The sequence below is a fragment of the Eutrigla gurnardus genome (genome assembly GCF_963514095.1).
Source record: "Eutrigla gurnardus genome assembly, chromosome: 5".
Taxonomy (NCBI): Eukaryota; Metazoa; Chordata; class Actinopteri; order Perciformes; family Triglidae; genus Eutrigla; species Eutrigla gurnardus.
The window spans coordinates 31,843,231-31,868,674 of record NC_139919.1 but is presented as its reverse complement, the minus strand read 5'-3'; the positions used below and the strand labels follow the sequence as shown (position 1 = coordinate 31,868,674).

Sequence of the window (25,444 nt, the reverse complement as noted above, 5' to 3'; positions counted from 1 at the left end):
TTTGTAACATGATTGAAATAAATAAATACAAATACCATTCAATTATTATCAGTGTCCACACATTTATCAACACAATCCCAATTACCATATGTCTGCATGAAAGTGATTGTTGAATATGCAAATAGGCATATTGTTTGTTTTCATGAACGACCGAGGTGTGCAGCACTTTAAAAGTTGCTTTCGCAAGGAATTGTGGGTCGGCATTATCTCCTTTCCTTTGGTAGAGGAAGGTCCATTGTATCCTAAAGGAGAAGTGAAAGGATCATTGGAGATCCTTTCCTTTGCATTTTGGGAATTGGAACGGCTCTCAACATGACGGCCACTTATTTACTTCCGGGTCACTTCTTCAGTTAGGAAGCTTCCTCAGCAAAATAGACTATTCGACCGCAGCCCAGAACTTTTAAGTGGAAACATTTGTGAACCCTTTTCCAGGAACCATGTTGGGAACACAGGAAAGGTCCAGGACCCTTCTAAGGAGAACTGGAACTTTTCTAGAAACACAGGAACCTTTTTAAGAACTCTGGGCTTCTCCAAAAAACGTTAAAGGAATTTGTGAAGTTTTCCAGGGGCCTAGGAACTTTTGTGGAACCCTTTTCTAGGAACATATAAGCACTTTTATGGAAATTTGAAGAACATTTCCTTCAGGTCTGCCAGAGAAACCTAGTCCGGGTTCTGGTTACTAGGAGTTTTTAATGATTTAACCCAAGAACTGGCTCCAGTCCAGTTTGAGTTAGTCTTCTTCTGAGGAAAAATAAAAACATTAGTGTCAAGTTAACGGGTGTAACCGAGACCCGAATCCAGACCAGGATCAAATGTCCATGTCCAGTCTGAAGAAAATCTGATAGATGAAATTAAATTCATCCTTGAAGTTCGTCAAGGTTGTTTTTAATCAGAAAGTATGTCTAAAATGTTTTCCGTCCATCAGGAGGTGGAGGTGGTGTTGGGAGGGCGTAGCCATGACCACGGGCCTCAGGACTTGTCATCATAGAGATCAAGCGAGGTCTGGATGTCTGGCAGCTCCATCTCACAGACTAAGCTCCGAGGAGACATTGAGTTCCTGTTGAAGAAGTGGCCGCCGCCTGGTGAGAAGGCAAAAAGACAGAATTAGATGTGCGACAGGAGATACAACAATATGCACCATTATAGTGTTAAAATAATTGACTAATTATATGACTTAAAACTGTTCTTATGAAACAAACAGCCATATTTATCAGTCAATACAATATTAAATTATTCTAAAAAAGCCACCAGTGGACAGGATGTTGCATCATACGTCAGTATGAATATCAGCTGTATTGACACCAAAATCAATATTACAAATAAAAATCTACAGAAGAACAAATATGTCAGAGAATCTGTAACTGATATGATGACATCATTAGGTGTGCCTTCAAGATGTCACTGGCTCCATATAGTGGACAATTTAACAATCCCCTATTATACTGATTTTCATCAATTTCACACAGCTGTCAGGAGGTCCAACAACACTGGATTTGGTATGCATTGCCCCAAACCCATCCGTGGTCCTGAATTTCAGCTGTCTTAAAGTTGCTCAAATGAGCTCTCCTGAGAACAGGCTGTTTCTGTGCCTGCACCTTTAAATGCTAATGAGCTCCGTCTGTCAACGCCTACTTTGAGAGAGACGGAGAGGATGCCATTACGCTAGCGGTAGCATGCTCCAATGTTTACGGTGGATGTATCGCTATGGCTCGCCTATGTGGCACAGGTGAAGTTGCTGGTCCCTTATGGTTGGGACAGATCCTGAAACAAGGGTCAGTGTCGAGGCAAAGCCAGCTTATTACTGACCCTCTTTACTGAAGCAGTCTGATGTGATGTTAGCACATATATACAAGCTAACACGAACCGTAGCCGGCACATTGTCATTAAATATGAATGCAACCACCGTCTCTTCTGTTCTTCTGTAGCTGAGACCAAATATAAGCACTTATGCTGATTTGTACAACCAGCAACAGAGCAATTTGCGTGTCTAGCTCTGAGCGACGAGCGATTGTAAAGTTGATGATAGAATAAACAGTGTCAAGTTGCTGCATGATAGAATAAACAGTGTAAAGTTGTTCTGTGACATTGTAAAGTTACTGTATGACAGTGTTAACAGTGTAAAGTTGCTCTATGAAAGTGTTAACAGTGTAAAGTTGCTGTATGAAAGTGTTAATGGTGTAAAGTTACCGTTTGACAGTAACAGTGTAAAGTTGCTGTATGAAAGTGTTAACAGTGTAAAGTTAGGCTGTATGACAGTGTAAAGATGTCTTTCAACTGATAAAAGTTGCATGTTGCTCAGTTTCCAGTTGGTCTGGGAGTCTCAAGTTGTTGCTGGACTTGTGTTGTGGTGGGGGTCTTACTGGTCACAGAGATGGTGATGTCAGCAGGGGTTCTGGGCGGGGCCTCAGGGTGGGGGGGGCTGAGCGGCTCCAGGCTGATGGACGGCTGGCTGCTGGTCCCAAGCGTTGTCCTCTGGCTGTTGGACACCTGACTGACACCGAGACGCTCTACGTCCAACACCACGCTGTCCACGCAGGGAAGACTGGACTAGAGGGCCGACAGGAGGAGACAGAGAAGACAGACGTGAGGACGGAGAGGACAGACCGAGTGATGGTTCATGTCAGTGATGACTCACCATGATGCCCAGAGCCTTGAGGATGTTGAGTTTACACATGGGACAGGTGCAGTGCTCGTTCAGCCAGGGGTCCACACACACCTTATGGAAGACATGTCTGCAGAGACCGAGAACCAACAGGACTCATCAGGACTCAACATGGACTTGCTTCTATATACGCTGTCTGACTGGTGGAGGATTATTAAAGTCACAGTGTGTTTTCAGACTCACTTGCAGGGAAGAATACGAACCACATCGTTCAGCTGGTACGCTTCAATACACACCGCACAGTGGTTAAAATCTGGATCAGTTTCCTGTACACACACCACACACAGACCCCCCCCCCCCCCCCCCCCCACACACACACACACACACACACACACACACACACAGACCCCCCCCACACACACACACACACACCACACACAGACCCCCCCCCCCCCCCCCACACACACACACACACACACACACACACACACACACACAGACCCCCCCCCCCCACACACACACCACACACAGACCCCCCCCCACACACACACACACACACACACACACACACACACACACACACACACACACACAGACCCCCCCCCCCCACACACACACCACACACAGACCCCCCCCCCACACACACACACACACACACACACAGACCCCCCCCCACACACACACACCACACACACACACACACACACACACACACACACACACACACACAGACCCCCCCCCCACACACACACACACACACACACACACACAGACCCCCCCCCACACACACACACCACACACACACACACACACACACACACACACACACACACACAGACCCCCCCCCCACACACACACACACACACCACACACAGACCCCCCCCCCCCCACACACACACACACAGACCCCCCCCCCCACACACCACACACAGACCCCCCCCCCCCCACACACACACACACACACACACAGACCCCCCCCCCCCCCACACACACACACACAGACCCCCCCCCCCACACACACACACACAGACCCCCCCCCCCCCCCCCACACACACACACACACACAGCACACACACACACACACACACACACACACAGGTTAGTGCTCCGCTGGGTGAATTATGGCAGCAGCTGGTTGTGGTTGTATCAAACAGTTGTAACCTTGTTTGACCTTTGCCCTTTGGGTCAGAGCAGAGTCCACATCCTTCAGTGCTTCTAGCTGAAGGTCAACAACATAAACACCTGAAGCCTCTAGGTCCTCCTGTCCACCATGTATCCATCCTGTGTCCCGCTTCACTTATGACCTTACAATGTTCATTTAGTACCACAGAAGAAGAAACACATCAACAAAGGACGGCGGGACAGACGTCTTTACCTTGTCTCCTTTCTTCACCGTCCTCGTGGTTAACTTCCCGATGGCTTTCTTCGCTGCATCACCAAGACGACGCTGAAAGACAGAGACAGGACAGTGTTACATCTCCAACATCTGGACCATTTACCGTGGACACAGCTACCTCAGAGACACCTTCAGAAACACCTTCCTCTACCTCAGAGACACCTCCAGCTACCTCAGAGACACCTTCAGAGACACCTTCAGCTACCTCAGAGACACCTTCAGAAACACCTTCCTCTACCTCAGAGACACCTCTAGCTACCTCAGAGACACCTTCAGAGACACCTTCAGCTACCTCAGAGACACCTTCAGAAACACCTTCCTCTACCTCAGAGACACCTTCAGCTACCTCAGAGACATCTTCAGAAACACCTTCCTCTACCTCAGAGACACCTTCAGCTACCTCAGAGACACCTTCAGCTACCTCAGAGACATCTTCAGAAACACCTTCCTCTACCTCAGAGACACCTTCAGCTACCTCAGAGACATCTTCAGAAACACCTTCCTCTACCTCAGAGACACCTTCAGCTACCTCAGAGACACCTTCAGCTACCTCAGAGACATCTTCAGAAACACCTTCCTCTACCTCAGAGACACCTTCAGCTACCTCAGAGACACCTTCAGAAACACCTTCCTCTACCTCAGAGACACCTTCAGAGACACCTTCCTCTACCTCAGAGACACCTTCAGAAACACCTTCCTCTACCTCAGAGACACCTTCAGACACAGCTTCAGCTACCAAGCAAATCTGCAACTTTTTTCCCAGAATATCGCCCCCTCTCTCGGCTCCGTTTTCTTTCGTACAGTGGCCTTAAAACCACGTCGTAGAGACGAGCAGAATATCTGCTACCAGCACGTAGGCCGCCGTTGTGGTTGTTATGAGACGTCGCGGGACAAGAAGTCTGACTACAAGACTACAGTTAGCCATCTCATTACAAGATCTTTTTTTGTGTGAAGTGAACAAATTATCCCTTACACTCAATTTTTCATAAATTGCATGTTTATACTTAATAGCCCAAATAAAAACATTTCACGCCGGTGCGTCTTTTACGCATTCCGAAGGTGCCTGTTTTATCTTGGATGGGCTTGGATTCGGACATTACTATATTTCAGGATTTTCAATGGTAACAGATAAGGTAATGACAATAATCATCTTGCTTTATTATTATAAGCATTACCATCTCCTCAAACTAAACAAGCAGCGTCTCGGAGCTGTCATTTTCCTAAATAAGCCGCGGCGGCGGGACTTGATGTTTCACACTGTAGGGGACTTAAAAAAGTGGAAGGGCGGCGCCGGACGGTGTGTGTGTGTCGGAGACAGAACGGGAGAGAGATAAGCAGCAGGCACGGATCGTAATCAAGGGGGGCGCATTTTAATAGCGCATTTTAATCTGATCGGTTAACCAGTTTCAACCGGTTAATGAGGCTCGGTGGTCGGTCAAAAATATTTTTAGTTTTGGCCATCCCTATCAGCTACCTCAGAGACACCTTCAGAGACACCTTCAGCTACCTCAGAGACACCTTCAGAGACACATTCAGCTACCTCAGAGACACCTTCCTCTACCTCAGAGACACCTGCAGCTACCTCAGAGACACCTGCAGCTACCTCAGAGACACCTTCAGAGACACATTCAGCTACCTCAGAGACACCTTCCTCTACCTCAGAGACACCTGCAGCTACCTCAGAGACACCTGCAGCTACCTCAGAGACACCTTCCTCTACCTCAGAGACACCTTCAGAGACACATTCAGCTACCTCAGAGACACACAAGTACTGCCCAAGGCTACTCCACAGGCTCTGGAAGATCCTGAAGGGGATCTGGTGGCATCACGGAAGTGAGATGGTCACAGAGCCAGCCGGAAGTGCTTCAAGGTGGCTGTGGATCAGGAGGTGAGAGGCTACCTGTACACAAGCTGGGACTTGATCAATCCCAGCTGGGTCGCCTCAGCGAAGCTGTCTGTTGCAAGACCCTAATGAACCCAGGAGGCAAAATACTGATGATGTGTCCAGGTGCATCGCAAGATGAATACATGAAGTGTTCAGCTTCACAGTCCAGATGGATCCAGATCTAGTTAAGTTGCTGCTAGGGTACCAAACACGGGAATAGGAAACACTCAGAGAGGGGCAGTGAAACATACTACTTGGTTCCACCTCCTGCTCCATTAACAATTCAGCAGAGATTCATTTTATTAAATATTAATGACTGTGGCGAGGTCATAAATGATGTGTACTTACTTAAAATAATTATGTGATATGAGGGAGAAGGTTTTAAACTCTGGGTTTCAGCAGGCCTCAAGGCCTGGAGAATCTTAACAATAAGAAGTGTATCATATCACCAGAAGGATGCTTGCTCAAATGCTGAACTAGTTTTTGCAAGAATGTTTTGTATGTCACAGCAAGAAGAGTGAGAACAGAAAGAACTGCAGGCCTGTACATCAGACTGATAGCAGCACTCTCAGTCTGTATGGAGGAACTGATGATGCTGGCATGAAGAATTCACCGAGAGGAGTCAGGATATAAGGACCACAAGGCGTGGACATACCTGGTCGCTCCACCAATCAGAAGAAGCCACACCTGACGAGGAAAGGAGTATAAAACATTTGGACTGTGTGATGTTTGTACATTCGCGGAGGTTGGGCAGGGTTGTGTGGTCTGTCAAGTCTAAGCGAGTGTGCTGTGTTTTATACATATATTTGTAATTTTTGTTATACAGTTCGTACAAAATACTTTATTTTTGAACTATCACAATTTGGCAATTTGTTGACGGAGATCCTTCTCTTATACGTGGGGATCTAGAACACGATACGACTCATCTGAAGAAGAGGAAGAGTGGAGGAGGAGGGACAGGAAGTAGAGGACAATGTTTGCCTGTTATTGGTGCGTTGTCTGTATGCTAACCTATTACCCGCTTTTTTTTTTTGTAAATGATGTTATGCCCTCAATGATCAAACCGAGATAAATAAAAACCAACATTAGCAATATGTTATCATGTTAGCTCTGTTAGCTGTGTGTTAGCCTGTTAGCTGTGTGTTAGCTATTAGCGACATTACATTCCAGCCTGTTAGCGGCATATTAGTTATGTTAGCTTTGTAAGTGTGTTAGTTTTATATTGGCAGGTAACCTGTGTGGTAGCTATTTGTTAGAATGTTAGCTGTCTGTCAGCCTATTAGAGGCATATTAGTTACATTAGCCCGTTAGCCTTTTTTAGTGTGTTAGCTGTATATATTAGTGTGTCAGGTTTATGGTAGTGGTGTGTTAGCTTGTTGGCTGTGCATTAGCTATTTTTCAGCATGTAAGCTGTATGTTGGCTTGTTCGCGGTGTATAAGTTTTGCCTGTTAGCTTTGTGTTAGTGCATTAGCTGTATATTAGCATGTTAGCCGTATGTTAGCAGTGTGTCAGCAGGTTACCTGACTGCGGTCGCGGGCACTGGTGTAGCGGATCTTCTGGATGAAGTAGAAGATGAGCCAGGCCGACGAGATGATCATGAGGACAATGAAGGAGATGGAGACAAAGACCAGCGAGCCTCGGTTGATGTTTTTGGTGGGACCACGTTGACCCACCACCACAGACACAAGGACCGTCAGGTTCCTCTCCAGGTGAGCCAGGATCTCTTTACCATACGCCTCTGTGATCATCACCGCCACCGTGTCGCCGGTACCTAAACAGACAGAAACAGGAACATCATCGGGACCAGAATCAGTGACAGGGTGAGGTTTGGTGAGATTTGTTGTGACCAAACGGTGTCCTGTCTGGGTTCACCTGCCCCCCCCATGTGATGCTGCACTGACTGCTTTCTGGTCTACATCTAAACGTGGCTGTGCCTGCTACCATGGACTACAACTGTTAATACTACTACTGTGAATACTACTACTACTACTACTACTACCGTTACTATAACTACTGTTATTATATATATATATATATATATATATATATATATATATATAACAGTACTCCACTGTGTTGCAGTATAACAGTACTCCACTGTACTACATTATAAAAGAACTCCACTTTACTGCAGTATAACATTACTCCACTGTACTGCAGTATAACATAACTCCACTGTACTGCAGTATAACAGTACTACAGTGTACTGCAGTATAAGTGTACTCCACTGTGTTGCAGTATTTTACATTTACATTTAGGTCATTTAGCAGACGCTTTTGTCCAAAGCGACTTACAATAAGTACATTTGTCAAAAGAAGGACAGTATAACAGTACTCCACTGTACTACAGTATAACAATACTACAGTGTACTGCAGTATAACAGTACTCCACTGTACTGCAGATTAACATAACTCCACCGTATTGCAGTATAACAGAACTCCACTGTACTGCAGTATTACAGTACTACACTGTACTACAGTATAACAGTACTACACTGTACTACAGTATAACAATACTACAGTGTACTGCAGTATAACAGTACTCCACTGTTCTACAGTATAACATAACTCCACTGTACTGCACTATAACATAACTCCATTGTACTACAGTATAACAGTACTATGCTGTACTACAGTATAACAGTACTATGACATACTACAGTATAACATAACTACACTGTACTACAGTATAAAAGAACTCCACTTCACTGCATTATAACATAACTCCACTGTACTGCAGTATAACAGTACTACACTGTACTACAGTATAACAGAAATACAGTGTACTACATTATAAAAAACTCCACTGTACTGCAGTATAACAGTACTACAGTACATCCCTACTACACTGTACTACAGTATAATAGAACTACAGCATCCGACATTATCAAATAACTACACTTTAATGCAGTATATTATCAGTATTATTATTTGAATTATCACAATTGTCCCGCTGTTCAGATCGTTCGTTTCTGTTTCTGCTCTCTGACCTTCAGCACCAGGACACACACACACACACACACACACACACACACACACACACACACACACACATATCTCATCAATTACTGACAAGTTCCCATCTATATTTAGACTCAATATTGATCCTCGGGTCGTCACTCCACCCACACAACCACCCACCCACCCTCCCACCATCATCCTCCTCGTCTCAATCACAACACTTTATAACACTATTCCTACAGTGTAGGGTTGCTGTTCTCCCATTTCCAGTGTTTATGCTAACCTGGCTGTTCACCTGTTTCCAGTCTTTATGCTAAGCTAGCTGTTTTCACCTGTTTCCAGTCTTTATGCTAAGCTAGCTATTTTCACCTGTTTCCAATCGTTATGCTATGCTAAGCTAGCTGTTTTCACCTGTTTTTATGCTAAAATAAGTTGGCTGCTCTCCGATGTTTCTGTTCTGTACCTGTTCAGGTACTCTGTTCTGCAACTGCTCAGGTACTCTGTTCTGCACCTGTTCAGGTACTCTGTTCTGCACCTGCTCAGGTACTCTGTTCTGCCCAGGTACTCTGTTCTGTACCTGCTCAGGTACTCTGTTCTGCACAGGTACTCTGTTCTGCACCTGCTCAGGTACTCTGTTCTGCACAGGTACTCTGTTCTGTACCTGCTCAGGTACTCAACAGATTAGTTTAAACAGATCCTGACCTTCGTGTCCCATCTTGACCGTCTTGTCGGTGGAGTTGTTGTAGATAAGGACCGCCGTGGCATTGTAGGCCGCCGCCTTCAGGATCTTCTCTTTAAAGGTGCAGTTTCCTCTCTGCAGCAGTGCCACCCAGTAGACACTCCGAGGAGGGACCAAGAAACGAGTACTGGGGTCACAGCCCTGCCGGTCTACCACTGGGGAGACAAACCGTTACCTTGGTTACTGGTTACTTTCATCATTCTTCATGAAGAAGACAACACACAACATTTTAAATGGACATTCTGCTCTTTTTTTTAATGTTAACTATCAAGTATTTCCTTTTGAATGTTTAATAAATGTGTAAAGCATGTTGAGGTTGGGTAGGAAGGAAGGAAGGAAGGAAGGTCGGAAGGAGGGAAGGTAGGAAGGTAGGAAGGACGGTAGGAAGGAGGGAATGAAGGAACAAAGGAAGGATGTAGGAAGGTAGGTAGGTAGGTATGTAGGAAGGAAGGAAGGAAGGGAGGTAGGAAGGAAGGAAGGATGGTAGGAAGGAACAAGGGAAGGAAGGAAGGAAAGGAGGGATGGAAGGTAGGTAGGAGGGAAGGAAGGAAGGAAGGTAGGAATTAGAGCAGGAGGAAAGGAAGGAAGGAAAGTAGGAGGGAAGGAAGGAAAGTAGGAAGGAAGGAAGGAAGAAAGGAAGGAGGGATGTGCAACGGATTCATCCGGACATCAGTCCATTTGATAGACAGCAGAACAACAGGAGCTGTGGCTAACAGGTTAGCATTGAGGCTAACCACCAACAGCTCGCTGATGACATTGATTACAGATCAGGAAACACCACTAACATCACAGAATCAACCAGATCATTAATAACTATAAATCATGATTACAGTTACTTCAATATTGTCTTTCTAAATGACTTGTACATGACAGGAGTACCTGCTCTAGAACACGGTACTTTCTTCGGTTATTCTTTAAGCAATAATTACACAACAATGATAATAATTCTTCCTCCTAATCAAACTGATCTGCTGAAGCTTCAACTCTCATTCTGAGATTCTGCATGGAAGTCCTGGTTTGATTAGTTATTGTTCTTAACATCTCATCTTTGATTTATGTGTTTATTTGTCCACTTTGTCATGACACATTTCAGAAGGAGCAGCTAGAGACTGAACCAGCCAGTCGGAGCTCCATCCAGCAGCTGCAGTGTCCTTCTGAGAGGACGGAGGGACGGAAATCTGACCTGAGAGCAGAGAACACAACCGCACTACTGCACCAGGTACCAGGTAGAGAACACAACCACACTACTTCACCAGGTACCAGGTAGAGAACACAACCACACTACTTCACCAGGTACCAGGTAGAGAACACAACCACACTACTGCACCAGGTACCAGGTAGAGAACACAACCACACTACTGCACCAGGTACCAGGTAGAGAACACAACCACACTACTGCACCAGGTATCAGGTAGAGAACACAACCACACTACTGCACCAGGTACCAGGTAGAGAACACAACCACACTACTGCACCAGGTATCAGGTAGAGAACACAACCACACTACTGCACCAGGTACCAGGTAGAGAGCACAACCACACTACTGCACCTGAGATGTCACCTGAGATGTCACCTGAGATTAGGGCTGGGCGATATATTGAGTTTTTAAAATACATCAATATATTTTCAAACACGATATAGGATTATGGTGTGTATATGGACATTTATCCATCCATCCATCCATCCATCCATCCATCGTCTACCGCTTATCCTGTATTCAGGGTCATGGGGGGGCTGGAGCTGATCCCAGCTGTCATTGGGCGAAGGCAGGGTACACCTGGACAGGACGCCAGTCTATCACAGGGAGACATGTAGAGACAAACAACCATTCACACCTACGGGACATTTAGAGTCACCAATGAACCTATCCCCATCCTGCATGTCTTTGGACTGTGGGAGGAAGCCGGAGAACCCGGAGAGAACCCACGCTTACACGGGGAGAACATGCAAACTCCACACAGAAGGAACCCGGGCAGACCCGGGAATCGAACCCAGGGACCCTCTTGCTGTGAGGCGAGAGTATGTAGATTTATGTCACATTAAAATAACGTTTCTTTGGTGGAGCTGCCAGTCGGCCTGTTTCTCTCCGTATCTGTCCCTCACATAAACCAATAGCAGCCCCTCCCCTACCCGCTCACTCACACACACTCCTGCATGCAGCAACAACATGGCAGACACAGTATGGCTGGATGTTGTGTTCAGTCCTCACATGAGAGAACAACACAGAACATGAAACTTTACTGACAATGACGTCTGCACGTATTTCTACTCGGCCTGCATCAGAGCATGTGAGCTGAGCTATCAGTCCGGTTCCGCTCCGGTACCGCTGACACCACGAGGCCCCAAGCCCGACCCAGAATCCCGCTGGGTCCTACAGTCATCAACAGTAGTAGATGTAGATGTGCATGTGCTCGTGCAAGAATCGTACCGGACTCAAATCCACCTCTTCCAAGCGTGCCGGGCCGAGGAAGCGTACCGTTGGAGCGCTCACACTAGTAAAACAATCTGGACTTTAGGCTCCATCGTGTACCCTTGTTAAACCCTCTGTCAAATATTAAGGTGCTTGGATTTTTTCCAAGTTCCTCTAAAGACTGAGTTTTCAATTTCGAGCTGAACGTAGCCTGCAGACAGGAGAAGGTCAAAGTTTAAGGAACATTTTAATTTAATATTATTATGTAGTGTTATTTAAAATGTTGATATTGTGCTTGATGTGCTGTGATTTGTCCGTTTCATAAAAGTGCCTGTGTTACATTTGCCACATTTAATTATTTGACTTGGAACTGACTTTGTTTTTGTTATTTCTTTAAGGGAAAAAGTACTGCGATATATATCGTGTATCGCCTTTCAGCTCAAAAATATCAAGATATGATTTTTGGTCCATATCCTCCAGCCCTAACTAAGATGTGACCTGACACATGAGGAGTGACCTGAGATGTGACCTGACACATGAGGAGTGACCTGACACATGAGGAGTGACTTGAGGAGCGATCTGACACATGAGGATTGACCTCAGGATTGTCCTGACACATGAGGAGTGACCTGAGGAGTGACCTGACACATGAGGAGTGACCTGAGGAGTGACCTGAGGAGTGACATGACACATGAGGAGTGACCTGAGATGTGATCTGACAAATGAGGAGTGACTCTGAGATGTGACCTGACACATGAGGAGTGACCAGAGATGTGACCTGAGGAGTGACCTGACACATGAGGAGTGACTTGAGGAGCGACCTGACACATGAGGAGTGACCTGACACATGAGGATTGACCTGAGGGGTGACCTGACACTTGAGGAGTGACCTGAGGAGTGACCTGACACATGAAGATTGACCTGAGGAGTGTCCTGACACATGAGGAGTGACCTGGGGAGTGACCTGACACATGAGGAGTGACCTGACACATGAGGAGTGACCTGAGGAGTGACCTGACGAGTGACCTGACACATGAGGAGTGACCTGACACATGAGGAGTGACCTGAGGAGTGACCTGAGGAGTGACCTGACACATGAGGAGTGACCTGAGGAGTGACCTGACATTCAATTCAATTCCATTTTATTGATAGTGTCATATCACAACAGACATCATCTCAGGACACTTAACACATTGAGCAGGACTAGAATACGCTCATGATTTTCAGAGTGAATACAATTTCAAAGTCCCAACATCACCCAGGGCGTTACAGTAACAGTGGTGAGAAAAAGGCAGAAATATTGTGCAGCCCAAGCCACGCAGATGCGACCTGTGACCTGAGGTGTGACCTGAGATGTGACCTGAGATGTGACCTGTGCCCTGAGGAGTGACCTGTGCACTGAGGAATGACCTGAGGGGTGACCTGACATGTGACCTGTGACATGAGATGTGACCTGTGACCTGAGATGTGACCTGTGCCCTGAGGTGTGACCTGAGATGTGAGCTGTGACCTGAGGAGTGACCTGAGATGTGACCTGTGCCCTGATATGTGACCTGTGCCCTTAGGAGTGACCTTAGATGTGACTTGAGATGTGACCTGTGCCCTGAGGACTGACCTTAGATGTGACCTGAGATGTGACTTGAGGAGTGATCTGAGATGTGACCTGTGCCCTGAGGACTGACCTTAGATGTGACTTGAGGAGTGACCTGAGATGTGACCTGTGACCTGAGGAGTGACCTTAGATGTGACCTGAGATGTGACTTGAGGAGTGACCTGAGATGTGACTTGTAACCTGAGGTGTGACCTGAGATGTGACCTGAGGTGTGACCTGAGATGTGACCTGTGCCCTGAGAAGTGACCTGAGATGTGACCTGCGGAGTGACCTCGTGTCGGTACCTCCGTGATGCGTTGCCGGGGCGATGACGACCCCCCTGGTGTCCACCTTCGGGGAGTTCTGTCCGTACGTCCCGTCATCGCTGCTCATCACGTGGACGGAGTTTCCTCGTCCGTCCAGAACGGTGGCGTTCACCGTGGCGCCCACATACTCCTCCGACGGCATGTTTCTGTCAGAGCGGGCAGCCAAACCGGAGCAGGAGAAGATCAGGACCTGGACCAGGACCAGTGGGACATGGAGACGGGTCCACCTTGGGGACATCATGTCGTCCTCTCAGTCTTTGTTACATCCAACCTGTCCAAAAACAAAAAGAAACTCCTGAAAACCTGTTTGTTCAGAAGAGAAGAACTGACCTGTCTCACCACCACTAACAGAATAACTGACCTGTCTCACCACCACTAACAGAATAACTCACCTGTCTCACCACTACTAACAGAAGAACTGACCTGTCTCACCACCACTAACAGAATAACTCACCTGTCTCACCACTACTAACAGAAGAACTGACCTGTCCCTGTCTCATCACCACCAACAGAAGGACTGACCTGTCTCACCACCACCAACAGAAGGACTGACCTGTCCCTGTCAGTTTACGATTGATTGGCGTTCATGAACATACACACATGTTACGATCAAATCAGAGGTTTATGATGCGTTCATGAATCCGGAGGTTTTCAGTTCAGAGGGAATTTATGTGCAAATCTCCTCAAAGACTGACTAACATTTCATGAATGAGAGCCAAAGTTTCTTTGTGTCCTCTTAATGTCTCTGTACGGTAAATTGACCTGCAATTATATTTCTAGTCTTTGCAACCATTCAAAGGGCTTTACATCACCTCCACATCCACACCCATTTACAGTCCTCTGTCTCTATATGTCCTCTGACTGTCCCGATGTTTCCTCTGACTGTCCCTATATGTCCTCTGACTGTTCCTATGTGTCCTCTGACTGTCTCTGTATGTCCTCTAACAGTATCTATATGTCCGCTGACTGTCCATATGTGCCCTGACTGTGCCTATATGTCCTCTGACTGTCCATATGTGTCCTCTGACTGTCCATATGTGCCCTGACTGTGCCTATATGTCCTCTGACTGTCTCTATATGTCCTCTGACTGTCCCTATATGTCCTCTGACCTCTGGCCGCCGATATTAGCAAAAAATGCATATCGATATCGGATCGGCCTGGACGGGAAAATCCCGATCCGATCCAAAAATCCGATTTCAAAACTCCGGTCCGTGTTTTCCAGCGCACCGATGTAGGTAATCGATTCCAGTTTTTTTCAGGTTTTCGAAAACACATTGTTTTCCAGCACACCTAGCGCACACCTCGCGACCTGTCGAGCATCCACTAAACAACAACAAGACGGACTTGTCTGTGCATGTCCCACTAAGAATTTAAAGTTGTCGATAAAAATGTCAGCTGTGTGGGATTATTTACAGTGATGGCTTTTTTAAGCCTTGGTTTACACTCTTGAGCAGAGCACTGATGCCAATTCAGTTTGTGTGGTTAATTGACTATTGTCTATTTTGTGTTTATTTAACCCTGTTAAGAATAAACAAGTCAGCTTTTCATTACCAACCATTGTGGATTATTCAAACTAACCTAATTAAGTTGGCTAGTTGTTCTTAAGAGTAAAACCCTTTTCAACATGAGTCTGACAACAAAATAAGTAAATATCTTGAATCTTTAATCTTTAATACATGCTTGGATCGGCCGGTATCGGCATCGGCCGGTATCGGCATCGGCCGGTATCGGCATCGGCCGATACTAAAAGCTACAATATCGGTATCGGATCGGAAGTGCAAAAGGCTGGATCGGTGTGGATGTGTGCTCCGACTGTCTCTATACGTCCTCCGACTGTCCCTATGTCCTCTGACTGCCCCTATAGGTCCTCTGACTGTCCCTATGTGTCCTCTGACTGTCTTTATCTGTCCTCTGACTGTCCCTATAGGTCCTCTGACTGTCCCTATGTGTCCTCTGACTGTCTTTGAATGAATCTGGTGGAGTACGAAACTTCATATTTACCATGACATCTATAAAGAGAGCCTTAAACAACAACACTAATAAGGCGAAAACCCTATTTGCAACTGTTGACAGACTGACCAACCCCCCAACACAGATACCAGCTAAACTCCATTCCATGCAGAAATGCAATGAGTTTGCATTCTTTTATACTAATAAAATTGAAGGCATCAGACGTGCCATCAATATCTCAAACAAAAAAGTCGGATCACCACCCTGTTCAGGCAAAAGTAACACAGCAATGATGGCAAGCTTTAATGCCATAGACTCTAAAACTCTAGTGGAAACGGTGACAAATCTAAAATCATCCACCTGCTGCCTTGATGCTTTACCTACCAACTTTTTTAAGAATGTTTTTGACTACCTATCTATACACATATTGCAAATAGTTAATAACTCTATTAGGGTTGCACGGTATACCGGTACTAATTTGGTAACGGTGTACTGAGGCATTTAAAACGGTACTATATTGCATTTGGACGGGACCGGTACTTGCAGCGCCGCCGGCAGCGCCCGCAACAGCGCCCGCAACAGCGCCCGCAACAGCGCGGCGAACTCGCCGTGTGACGTCACCGCGTTGTAACTACAGCTGAGAGGACGAGGAGCGAGCCACAGCTTTGGGAGATAAAAAGAAAAAGCAAGCAAGTCGGAGGAAACAGCTAGCAAGTTAGCGAGCAGCGTGGGCTGGAGCAACAAACTTAGCGGGAGGAAAGCTTGGAGAGAGCGAGAGCGAGAGAGAGCGAGAGAGCGCGAGAGAGCGCGAGAGAGCGCGAGAGAGCGCGAGAGAGCGCGAGCGAGCGAAGCACGGAGAGGAGAATGGCTGCTGCAACCGTCACCACGCCGCAACTTCGGGAAGTGCGATATAGCCGTACTTTAGCTAAAAACAAATGCGCAAGGCGAGGCAGTTAACGTAAACATGCATGGCTAACGGCGGAAACACCTCCGACTTAGCCAAACACTTAAAGGACAAGCACCAAGACCTGCACACTGAGCTCAGGGAACGAGTCATTTACTCAGGAAGAAAAGCCACATTCAGTGCTAAAAGCAAGCGCCACTGCCCTTCACTCTTAACAAAAGTAGCTCTGGAAGAAAACAAATAGAGCTGGTTTATTTATATTATTATATTTTATATTATTGTATTTATATTTTCACATTTTTAAAATTGTGTGCATTAAAAAAGCTTGTCTTTGTGGTATTTTATTTTATTTGCTGATTAATATGTTATTGTTCTAAGATTTTCTATTAAAATAAAGTCAGTAATGACATTTTTTACGTTCATTTTTTATTTGAAAAAGTATCGAAAAGTACAGAAAAGTACCGAAACACATGTTGGTACCGGTACCGTTACCAAAATGTTGGTATCGTGACAACACTAAACTCTATTCAATCAGGCAATTTCCCAAAGGCCTTCAAAACTGCAGTCATTAAACCTCTTCTAAAAAAGCGGAGCCTAGATGCCTCTATTATCAACAACTACAGACCAATTTCAAATCTACCCTTCATAAGTGAAAATAATTGAGAAAGTTGTCCTCCAACAACTAAATCACTTCCTGGCTTCAACTGGCTGCCACAACAACTTCCAGTCAGGATTTCGACCTTTTCATCGCACCGAGACGGCCCTTATTAAGTTTGTAAATGACATCCGTCTTAACACAGACTCTGGCAAAACTTCAATATTAATGCTATTAGACCTCAGTGCTGCATTTGACACTGTCGACCACTCAATACTTTTGGACAGGTTGGAAAACTGGGTGGGGCTCTCAGGCACAGTCTTAAACTGGTTCAAGTCATATCTACAAGATAGGAACTATTTTGTTTCCATTGGGGTCATTCCGTGTCATTTCATCAAATGCCTCCCACCTGACCATCTCAGAATGTCCTGAAAAAATTCAAGTACAAAGACACACTTGTTAATAGGACAAATCCAAAATATTAGGTCTCTACTGTCAATAGTTTTCTCATGAAACATCATTGAATGAAGGGTAGTTTAGACGGTTTTTGGCATCATGCTCTGAAAAGCCATTTTTAAACGGCAATATCTAGAAAACTATCTCACCTGTGGCCTTTAAAATTTCTACAGTGTATATCTGTTACTAAACGCCTCCAGACATGGAATATCAGGGATGTAGCTCAATGATAACCTAGTATGGTAGGTACTTAAAAAGGGGCTTGTTGAAATAAAGTAGTACATTTGAAGGATGGCTGAGCTCCCATTTTTGCAGATAAAAGACTTCTATCACTTCTGCCTCTATCTCTGGTGTTAGCTTAAACATTCTACAAAATATGGTTTCTCTCAGATGATTAGTTTCACAGATATTAAGGCTCAAAAATGGAAGTAAACACATCTTTGCCCAACTTCAGAGTCATATTACAAAAAACTGACAACACGTATCAGGTCCAAACTTACTTTTTTTTAAAGATCATATTCTTGTTAAAATCATATTAAAAAATCGGGAGGGTGTTTTGCCTCAATTTGTCGCAGTGATTTTTTAAAATCCTGATATTGGTGGGGGTTTTGTGGCTGGTTTTGGTACTGCATGTCCTAACAGCCTACTTGTAAACATCACAGGAGGGCAATTCAATTGTGCTTTTTATCATTTACCAAAGACTTACATGTGACTAAATGCTACTGATAAATTTAGCCTCACGAAAACATTAAAATGGATCACAGTTGTAGTTACAGAGGCAATACGTCCTTGAATGTGAGTTAAACATGGTGAAAGCAGCTTTTAAGGTCTTAAACCATGAACAAACATAGCAAAATATTGAAGACTGTACATTTTGTCATACTTTAAGTACATACATTACACAACCAAATCAAATAATAATCTTAATTTGAGCATAAATATTTTACATTACAGTACAAAAGTCTCCAAAGTTTGATATTGAATAACAGTTTGTCTCTATGCTCACTATGAGGGATCACACATTTTTCATCTTTTAGATCCAATTCCTTAGTCACATTCATTAATTTGGCAGTGACTTTACAAATAGTCTAATGTACATCTCTGCTCTATTGTGCTCATCTTTTTTGATGGCATACATGCACCCAGTTTCTGTAGAGGGAACGTCAATCCTTGCAATTCTATGCTGCAGTGGGACATTGCACATGTCTTCTCTTCTTGGCCAGTAGAAACTCTTGGCAGGGCCATGTGGGTGCATGAACTGAACCAGTACATCTTCATCTGAAACATCTCTGATACTTCCTATCCACCATTTCTGATCATACACACAACTCACATATTGTCTCATAGTGAGCACAGAGACAAACTGTTATTCAATATCAAACTTTGGAGACTTTTCTACTGTAATGTAAAATCTTTATGCTCAAATTAAGATTATTATTTGATTTGGTTGTGTAATTTATATACTTAAAGTATGACAAAATGTACAGTCTTCAATTCATTTGTTCATGGTTTAAGACATTAAAAGCTGCTTTCAGCATGTTCAACTCACATCCAAGGACTTATTGCCTCTATAACTACAACTGTGCTACAATTTAATGTTTTCATAAGGCTAAATTTATCAGTAGTATTTAGTCACATATAAGTCTTTGGTAAATGGTAAAAAACACAATTGAAATGCCCTGCTGTGATGTTTACTTGTAGGATATTAAGACATGCAGTACCAAAAACGGCCACAAAACCCCCACCAATATCAGGATTTTAAAAAATCACTGCGACAAATTGAGGCAAAACACCCTCCTGATTTTTTAATATGATTTTAACAAGAATATGATATTTCAAAAAAAAGTAAGTTTGGACCTGATACGTGTTGTCAGTTTTTTGGAATATGACTCTGAAGTTGGGCAAAGATGTGTTAACTTCCATTTTTGAGCCTTAATATCTGTGAAACTAATCATCTGAGAGAAACCATATTTTGTAGAATGTTTAAGCTAACACCAGAGATAGAGGCAGAAGTGATAGAAGTCTTTTATCTGCAAAAATGGGAGCTCAGTCACTCTTCAAATGTACTACTTTATTTCAACAAGCCACATTTTAAGTACCTACCATACTAGGTTATCATTGAGCTACACCCCTGATATTCGATGTCTGGAGGCTATTAGTAACAGATACACTGTAGAAATTTTGAAGGCCACAGGTGAGATAGTTTTCCAGATATTGCTGTTTAAAAATGGCTTTTCAGAGCATGATGCCAAAAACCGTCTAAACTACCCTTCATTCAATGATGTTTCATGAGAAAACTATTGACAGTAGAGACTTAATATTTTGGATTTTTCCTATTAACAAGTGTATCTTTGTACTCAAATTTTTTCAGGACATTGTGAGATGGTCAGGTGGGAAGATTTTCAGAAATTTGATGAAATGACACGGAATGACCCATTGGCGACTTTGTATCAGAACCTACCAATGTAACGTGTGGAGTCCCCCAAGGTTCAATCTTGGGGCCGACTTTATTCAACATCTACATGCTCCCACTAGGACAAATCATGCAAAATAATAACATTGACCACCATTGCTATGCCGATGACACCCACATCTATGTAGCACTATCACCAAACGACTATCGCCCCATAGATCTTCTGTGCCAGTGCATTGAGCAAGTCAAAGACTGGATGTGCCAAACCTTCCTACAACTAAATGAGGACAAAACTGAGATAATTGTTTTTGGTGCTAAAAAAGAAGGTTTAAAGTAATTCAACACCTTCACTCTCTGTCCCTGAAAACCCCAAATAAAGCCAGAAATCTTGGGGTTATTATGGATTCTGATTTACATTTCGACAGTCACATCAAATCAGTAACAAAATCGGCCTACTGTCACCTCAAAAATGTAGCAAGACTTAGAGGGCTCATGTCAGCTCAAGACTTAGAAAAACTTGTACATGCCTTTATTACTAGTAGGCTAGACTACTGTAATGGTCTCCTTGTAGGTCTTCCGAAAAAAACTGTCAGGCAGCTACAGCTTGTTCAGAACGCTGCTGCTAGAGTTCTTACAAAGACCAAAAAATGTGAGCACATTACACCAATTCTTAATCCTTATATTGTCTCCCTGAATGACAGATAATTGATTTCAAAATCCTCCTGCTCACATATAAATCACTACATGGTCTAGGACCGAAGTATATCACTGATATGCTCCCACTACATAAGCCTTCTAGACCACTAAGATCTTCCGAGACCAATCTGTCAGTGATTCCCAGAGTAAACTCAAATCACGGGAGAGCATCATTTACAAATAGCTGGAATAAACTTCCTGAAGATGTGAAGCACTTTGAGTCTGCCATGGGTATGAAATGTGCTATACAAATAAAGTTGCATTGCCTTGCCTATATCTGTCCCCTGACTGTCCCTTTATGGCCTCTGACTGTCCCTATATGTATTCTGTCTCTATGTGTCCTCTGACTGTCTCTGTGTCCTCTGACTGTCTCTATGTGTCCTCATACTGTCCATATGTGTCCTCTGACTGTCTCTTTATGTCCTCTGACTGTCTATGTATGTCCTCTGGCTGTCCATATGTCTCCTCTGACTGTCCCTATGTCCTCATACTGTCCATATATGTCCTCTGACTGTCCCTATGTGTCCTCTGACAGTCCCTATATGTCCTCTGACTGTCCATATGTGCCCTTACTGTGCCTATATGTCCTCTGACTGTCCATGTGTCCTCTGACTGTCTATATCTGTCCTCTGACTGTCCCTATATGTCCTCGGACTGTCTCTATATGTCCTCTGACTGTCCCTATATGTGCTCTGACTGTCCATATGTGTCCTCCGACTGTCTTTTTGTCCTCTGACTGTGCCTATATGTCCTCTGACTGTCCCTGTGTCCTCTGACTGTCCCTATATGTCCTCTGACTTTCCATGTGTCCACTGACTGTCCCTATATGTCCTCTGACTTTCCCTATATATCATCTGACTGTCCATGTGTCATCTGACTGTCCCTATGTGTCCTGTGACTGTCCCTATGTCCTCTGCCCCTATATATCATCTGGCGGTCTATATGTCCTCTGACTGTCCATGTGTCCTCTGACTGTACATGTGTCTTCTGACTGTGTCTATATGTCCTCTGACCGTCCCTATATGTCCTCTGACTCCCCCTGTGTCCTCTGACTGTCTATATATGTCCTGACTGTCCCTGTGTCCTCCAACTGTCTATGTTTCCTCTGACTGTCCCTATATGTCCTCTGTCCCTATATATCATCTGACTGTCTATATGTCCTCTGACAGTCCATGTGTCCTCTGACTGTCAATGTGTCCTCTGACTGTCTCTATATGTCCTCTGACTCTCCCCATGTCCTCTGACTGTCCATATGTGTCCTCTGACTGTCTCTCTGTGTCCTCTGACTGTCTCTATGTGTCCTCATACTGTCCATATGTGTCCTCTGACTGTCCCTATATGTCCCCTGACTCCCCCTGTGTCCTCTGACTGTCTATATATGTCCTGACTGTCCCTGTGTCCTCCAACTGTCTATGTTTCCTCTGACTGTCCCTATATGTCCTCTGTCCCTATATATCATCTGACTGCCTATATGTCCTCTGACTGTCCATGTGTCCTCTGACTGTCTCTATATGTCCTCTGACTGTCCCCATGTCCTCTGACTGTCCATATGTGTCCTCTGACTGTCTCTATATGTCCTCTGACTGTCCCCATGTCCTCTGACTGTCCATATGTGTCCTCTGACTGTCTCTTTGTGTCCTCTGACTGTCTCTATGTGTCCTCATACTGTCCATATGTGTCCTCTGACTGTCCCTATATGTCCCCTGTCCCTATATATCATCTGACTGTCTATATGTCCTCTGACTGTCCATGTGTCCTCTGACTGTCAATGTGTCCTCTGACTGTCTCTATATGTCCTCTGACTGTCCCCATGTCCTCTGACTGTCCCTATATGTCCTCTGACTGTCCATATGTGTCCTCTGACTGTCTCTATATGTCCTCTGACTGTCCCTATATGTCCTCTGTCCCTATATATATCATCTGACTGTCAATGTCCTCTGACTGTCCATATGTGTTGGTTGACTCCGCCATCGGTGTGTGAATGTGTGTATGAATGGGTGAATCTCAGTCATTACTGTAAAGCGCTTTGGATAAAAGCGCTATATAAATGAGGCCATTTACCATGTGTCCTCTGACTGTCTCTATATGTCCTCTGACTGTCCCTATATGTCCTCTGACTGTCCATATGTGTCCTCTGACTGTCTCTATGTGTCCTCTGACTGTCCCCATGTCCTCTGGCTGTCCCTATATGTCCTCTCAGTATGTCCTCCACGGGTCGTTTGTCTTTGTCCCGGCTCGCCCCCCCAGTGAGGACTACCCTCGACCAGCTGACGCGGGGGCAGACAGTCGTCAGTGTGTCTGTCTGACATGGGGCATCATCACCAGGCCAGCCTCCGGACCTACACGCCGCCATGTCTCCGGTCTGGTTCAACGCGCTACATTTAAGAAAGGCTGGTCGTGGTCCAGTCCAGCACCATGAAGGCTGGTCGTGGTCCAGTCCAGCACCATGACTCAGTGATTAGACGCCACATAAAGCGGCGCTGGAAGCCGCTTCTTACCGCTTTGTCTTACCGTCTGCAGGCGGACAGACAGGCAGGCTCCCGGTCTACAGACCCCGCCTGCCTCCGCTGTCCTCCCGCCTTCTATCCCGGTAAACGCCCGACGGGGCTCGGTTGGTTTACGGACGCTGGATCCTGGTGTTATTCCGTGTTTTAATCCGATTTTGTTTTCGCTGGTGGTTCGGTGCGGAGGCTCGAGCCCCGTCTCGGTCTCTCCGTTTGGGACGCACTGCGCAGGCGCACAGCCAGAGGAGAGGCAGAAAACAGGGCGCGTGTGCGACTTCTTCTGTTGAGGTACCTGAGATTTGGATCAGCTGTCGCGATACCTGACAAGAGACCGTCCACCTGCCTGTGTGTCAGCCTGTCAGCCTGTCTGTGGGTCAGCCTGTCTGTGTGTCAGCCTGTCAGCATGTCTTGTGTGTCAGCCTGTCTGTGGGTCAGCCTGTCTGTGTGTCAGCCTGTCAGCATGTCTTGTGTGTCAGCCTGTCTGTGGGTCAGCCTGTCTGTGTGTCAGCCTGTCAGCATGTCTGTGTGTGATTTCCTGAGAACTACCTCGTAGAATCATAACTGGAGATATAGCCTACTGTAGATGGAAATATACTCCGACCAACAAAGAAATACACACTATACAAAGAAAACCTTAGTAATAATAATAATAAAAATCTTGACAATAATAACAACAATAAACCCAATAATAATAATAATAGTAATGTAAAAGTTAGTTTGAAAGCTACGGAGCCCCCCTGGTGACATTGGATAAAAAAAAAAAATAACGCGTGGCCACGCATTACTATCTCGTGGCCACGCATTACTATCTCGTGGCCACGCGTTATTATCTCGTGGTCACGTAATGCGTGGCCACGATATTGTTCACCTTCAGTAGCGGAATGTTATCCGTATGGAGCTGCCTGTCAGTCCGTGAATAAAGGTAATTATAGTCTGATTTTGTATTCAAGAGTAGCTTTGTTATGGTTGTCATGGCAACTGTAATGTCAATAATAATGCTATGACAGCTATGACAGGCTGGAGGAGTTTCCGTCACACCGGCCGCGGAAGCGCCGCGGCGCGCCGACGAAAATCGCGCGTGGTCCGCTGCCCCCTGTTCACACCAGACGCGTATTTCTCCGCGACAGTCGCTTCTGCTCAGCTGTTGTTCATTCAGAGCTATTTTTTTCCATTGTGAAGTAAATAACCCCATAAAATTAATACGCCATGTTTCTGTAGAAGTATCAGTAGAAGTAAGCCAATTTACACTGTATTTTGTGAAATGCTGTCGGCTATTTTGCACTAGTAGTCATGTTTACTTTATTACAGGCATCCAAAGTTGTTTACTTAAGGAGAGTGCTACAAAATACACATGTTGAATTACCAATGTAGCTGTATATTTTCAATATTAATATTTCAGTTTAGTCTTAAGCGATATGTAGCTAGCCTAATGTTTCAGGTTGGTATTCAGTGGTAATTGAATTTTAATTGTGACTGTATAGTATGTGGTTACCATGTCTATTCAGTCAATACATACATGACCTGAAGGAAGTTTGTCTACAATTCTTTCACTCAAATACTCCCTTTTCAGGGTGTTACTGTTACTGTTTAGGTCTGTTAGATCACATTCTTCCTTTACATTATTGTAGAGTCAGCAGGAACGAGGCCAATCACCTACCAGTGAAACAGATTTTCATGAGACTACTTTGTGATCCTGTCATGTTTGTTCAATTTCATACGATTTTTTATGATTAGAGAATAATTTTTCTGTCAAATCTGTAAATTGTGAAATTTAACATGTTAAATTTTATGTTTCCAAAGGCTACATATGAAATGGAGAGAGAGGAAGACGCCATCCTGCAGTTTCTGACCGTACAATATACTGTAATTGTATAGTTTTCAAATGAAAACAATTGCCTAGTCTACAGCTTTTTTTTACACAAATGGGACATAGGTGAGCAGCGGTGAAACGGTCCCCGTTGAAACACTTTCCTGCTGCACATGTTCCGGACGCTGTTCGGGGTATTCACCGGTAT

General features: G+C 44.8%; 1 protein-coding gene across 1 annotated transcript; it reads right to left on the bottom strand.

Annotated features, from left to right (window-relative positions):
* rnf130 (ring finger protein 130) lies at positions 1–23,655 on the bottom strand. Its single transcript, XM_084009940.1, has 9 exons — positions 23,437–23,655; positions 13,890–14,181; positions 9,547–9,738; positions 7,405–7,655; positions 3,978–4,049; positions 2,846–2,928; positions 2,636–2,732; positions 2,361–2,547; positions 1–1,079 (listed from the first exon to the last, which is right to left on the bottom strand). Exons 2-9 carry the CDS (start codon positions 14,149–14,151, stop codon positions 970–972), a joined length of 1,254 nt encoding a protein of 417 aa, XP_083866066.1. The 5' UTR covers positions 14,152–14,181; positions 23,437–23,655; the 3' UTR covers positions 1–969.
* Between the last annotated feature and the right edge of the window lie 1,789 nt (positions 23,656–25,444).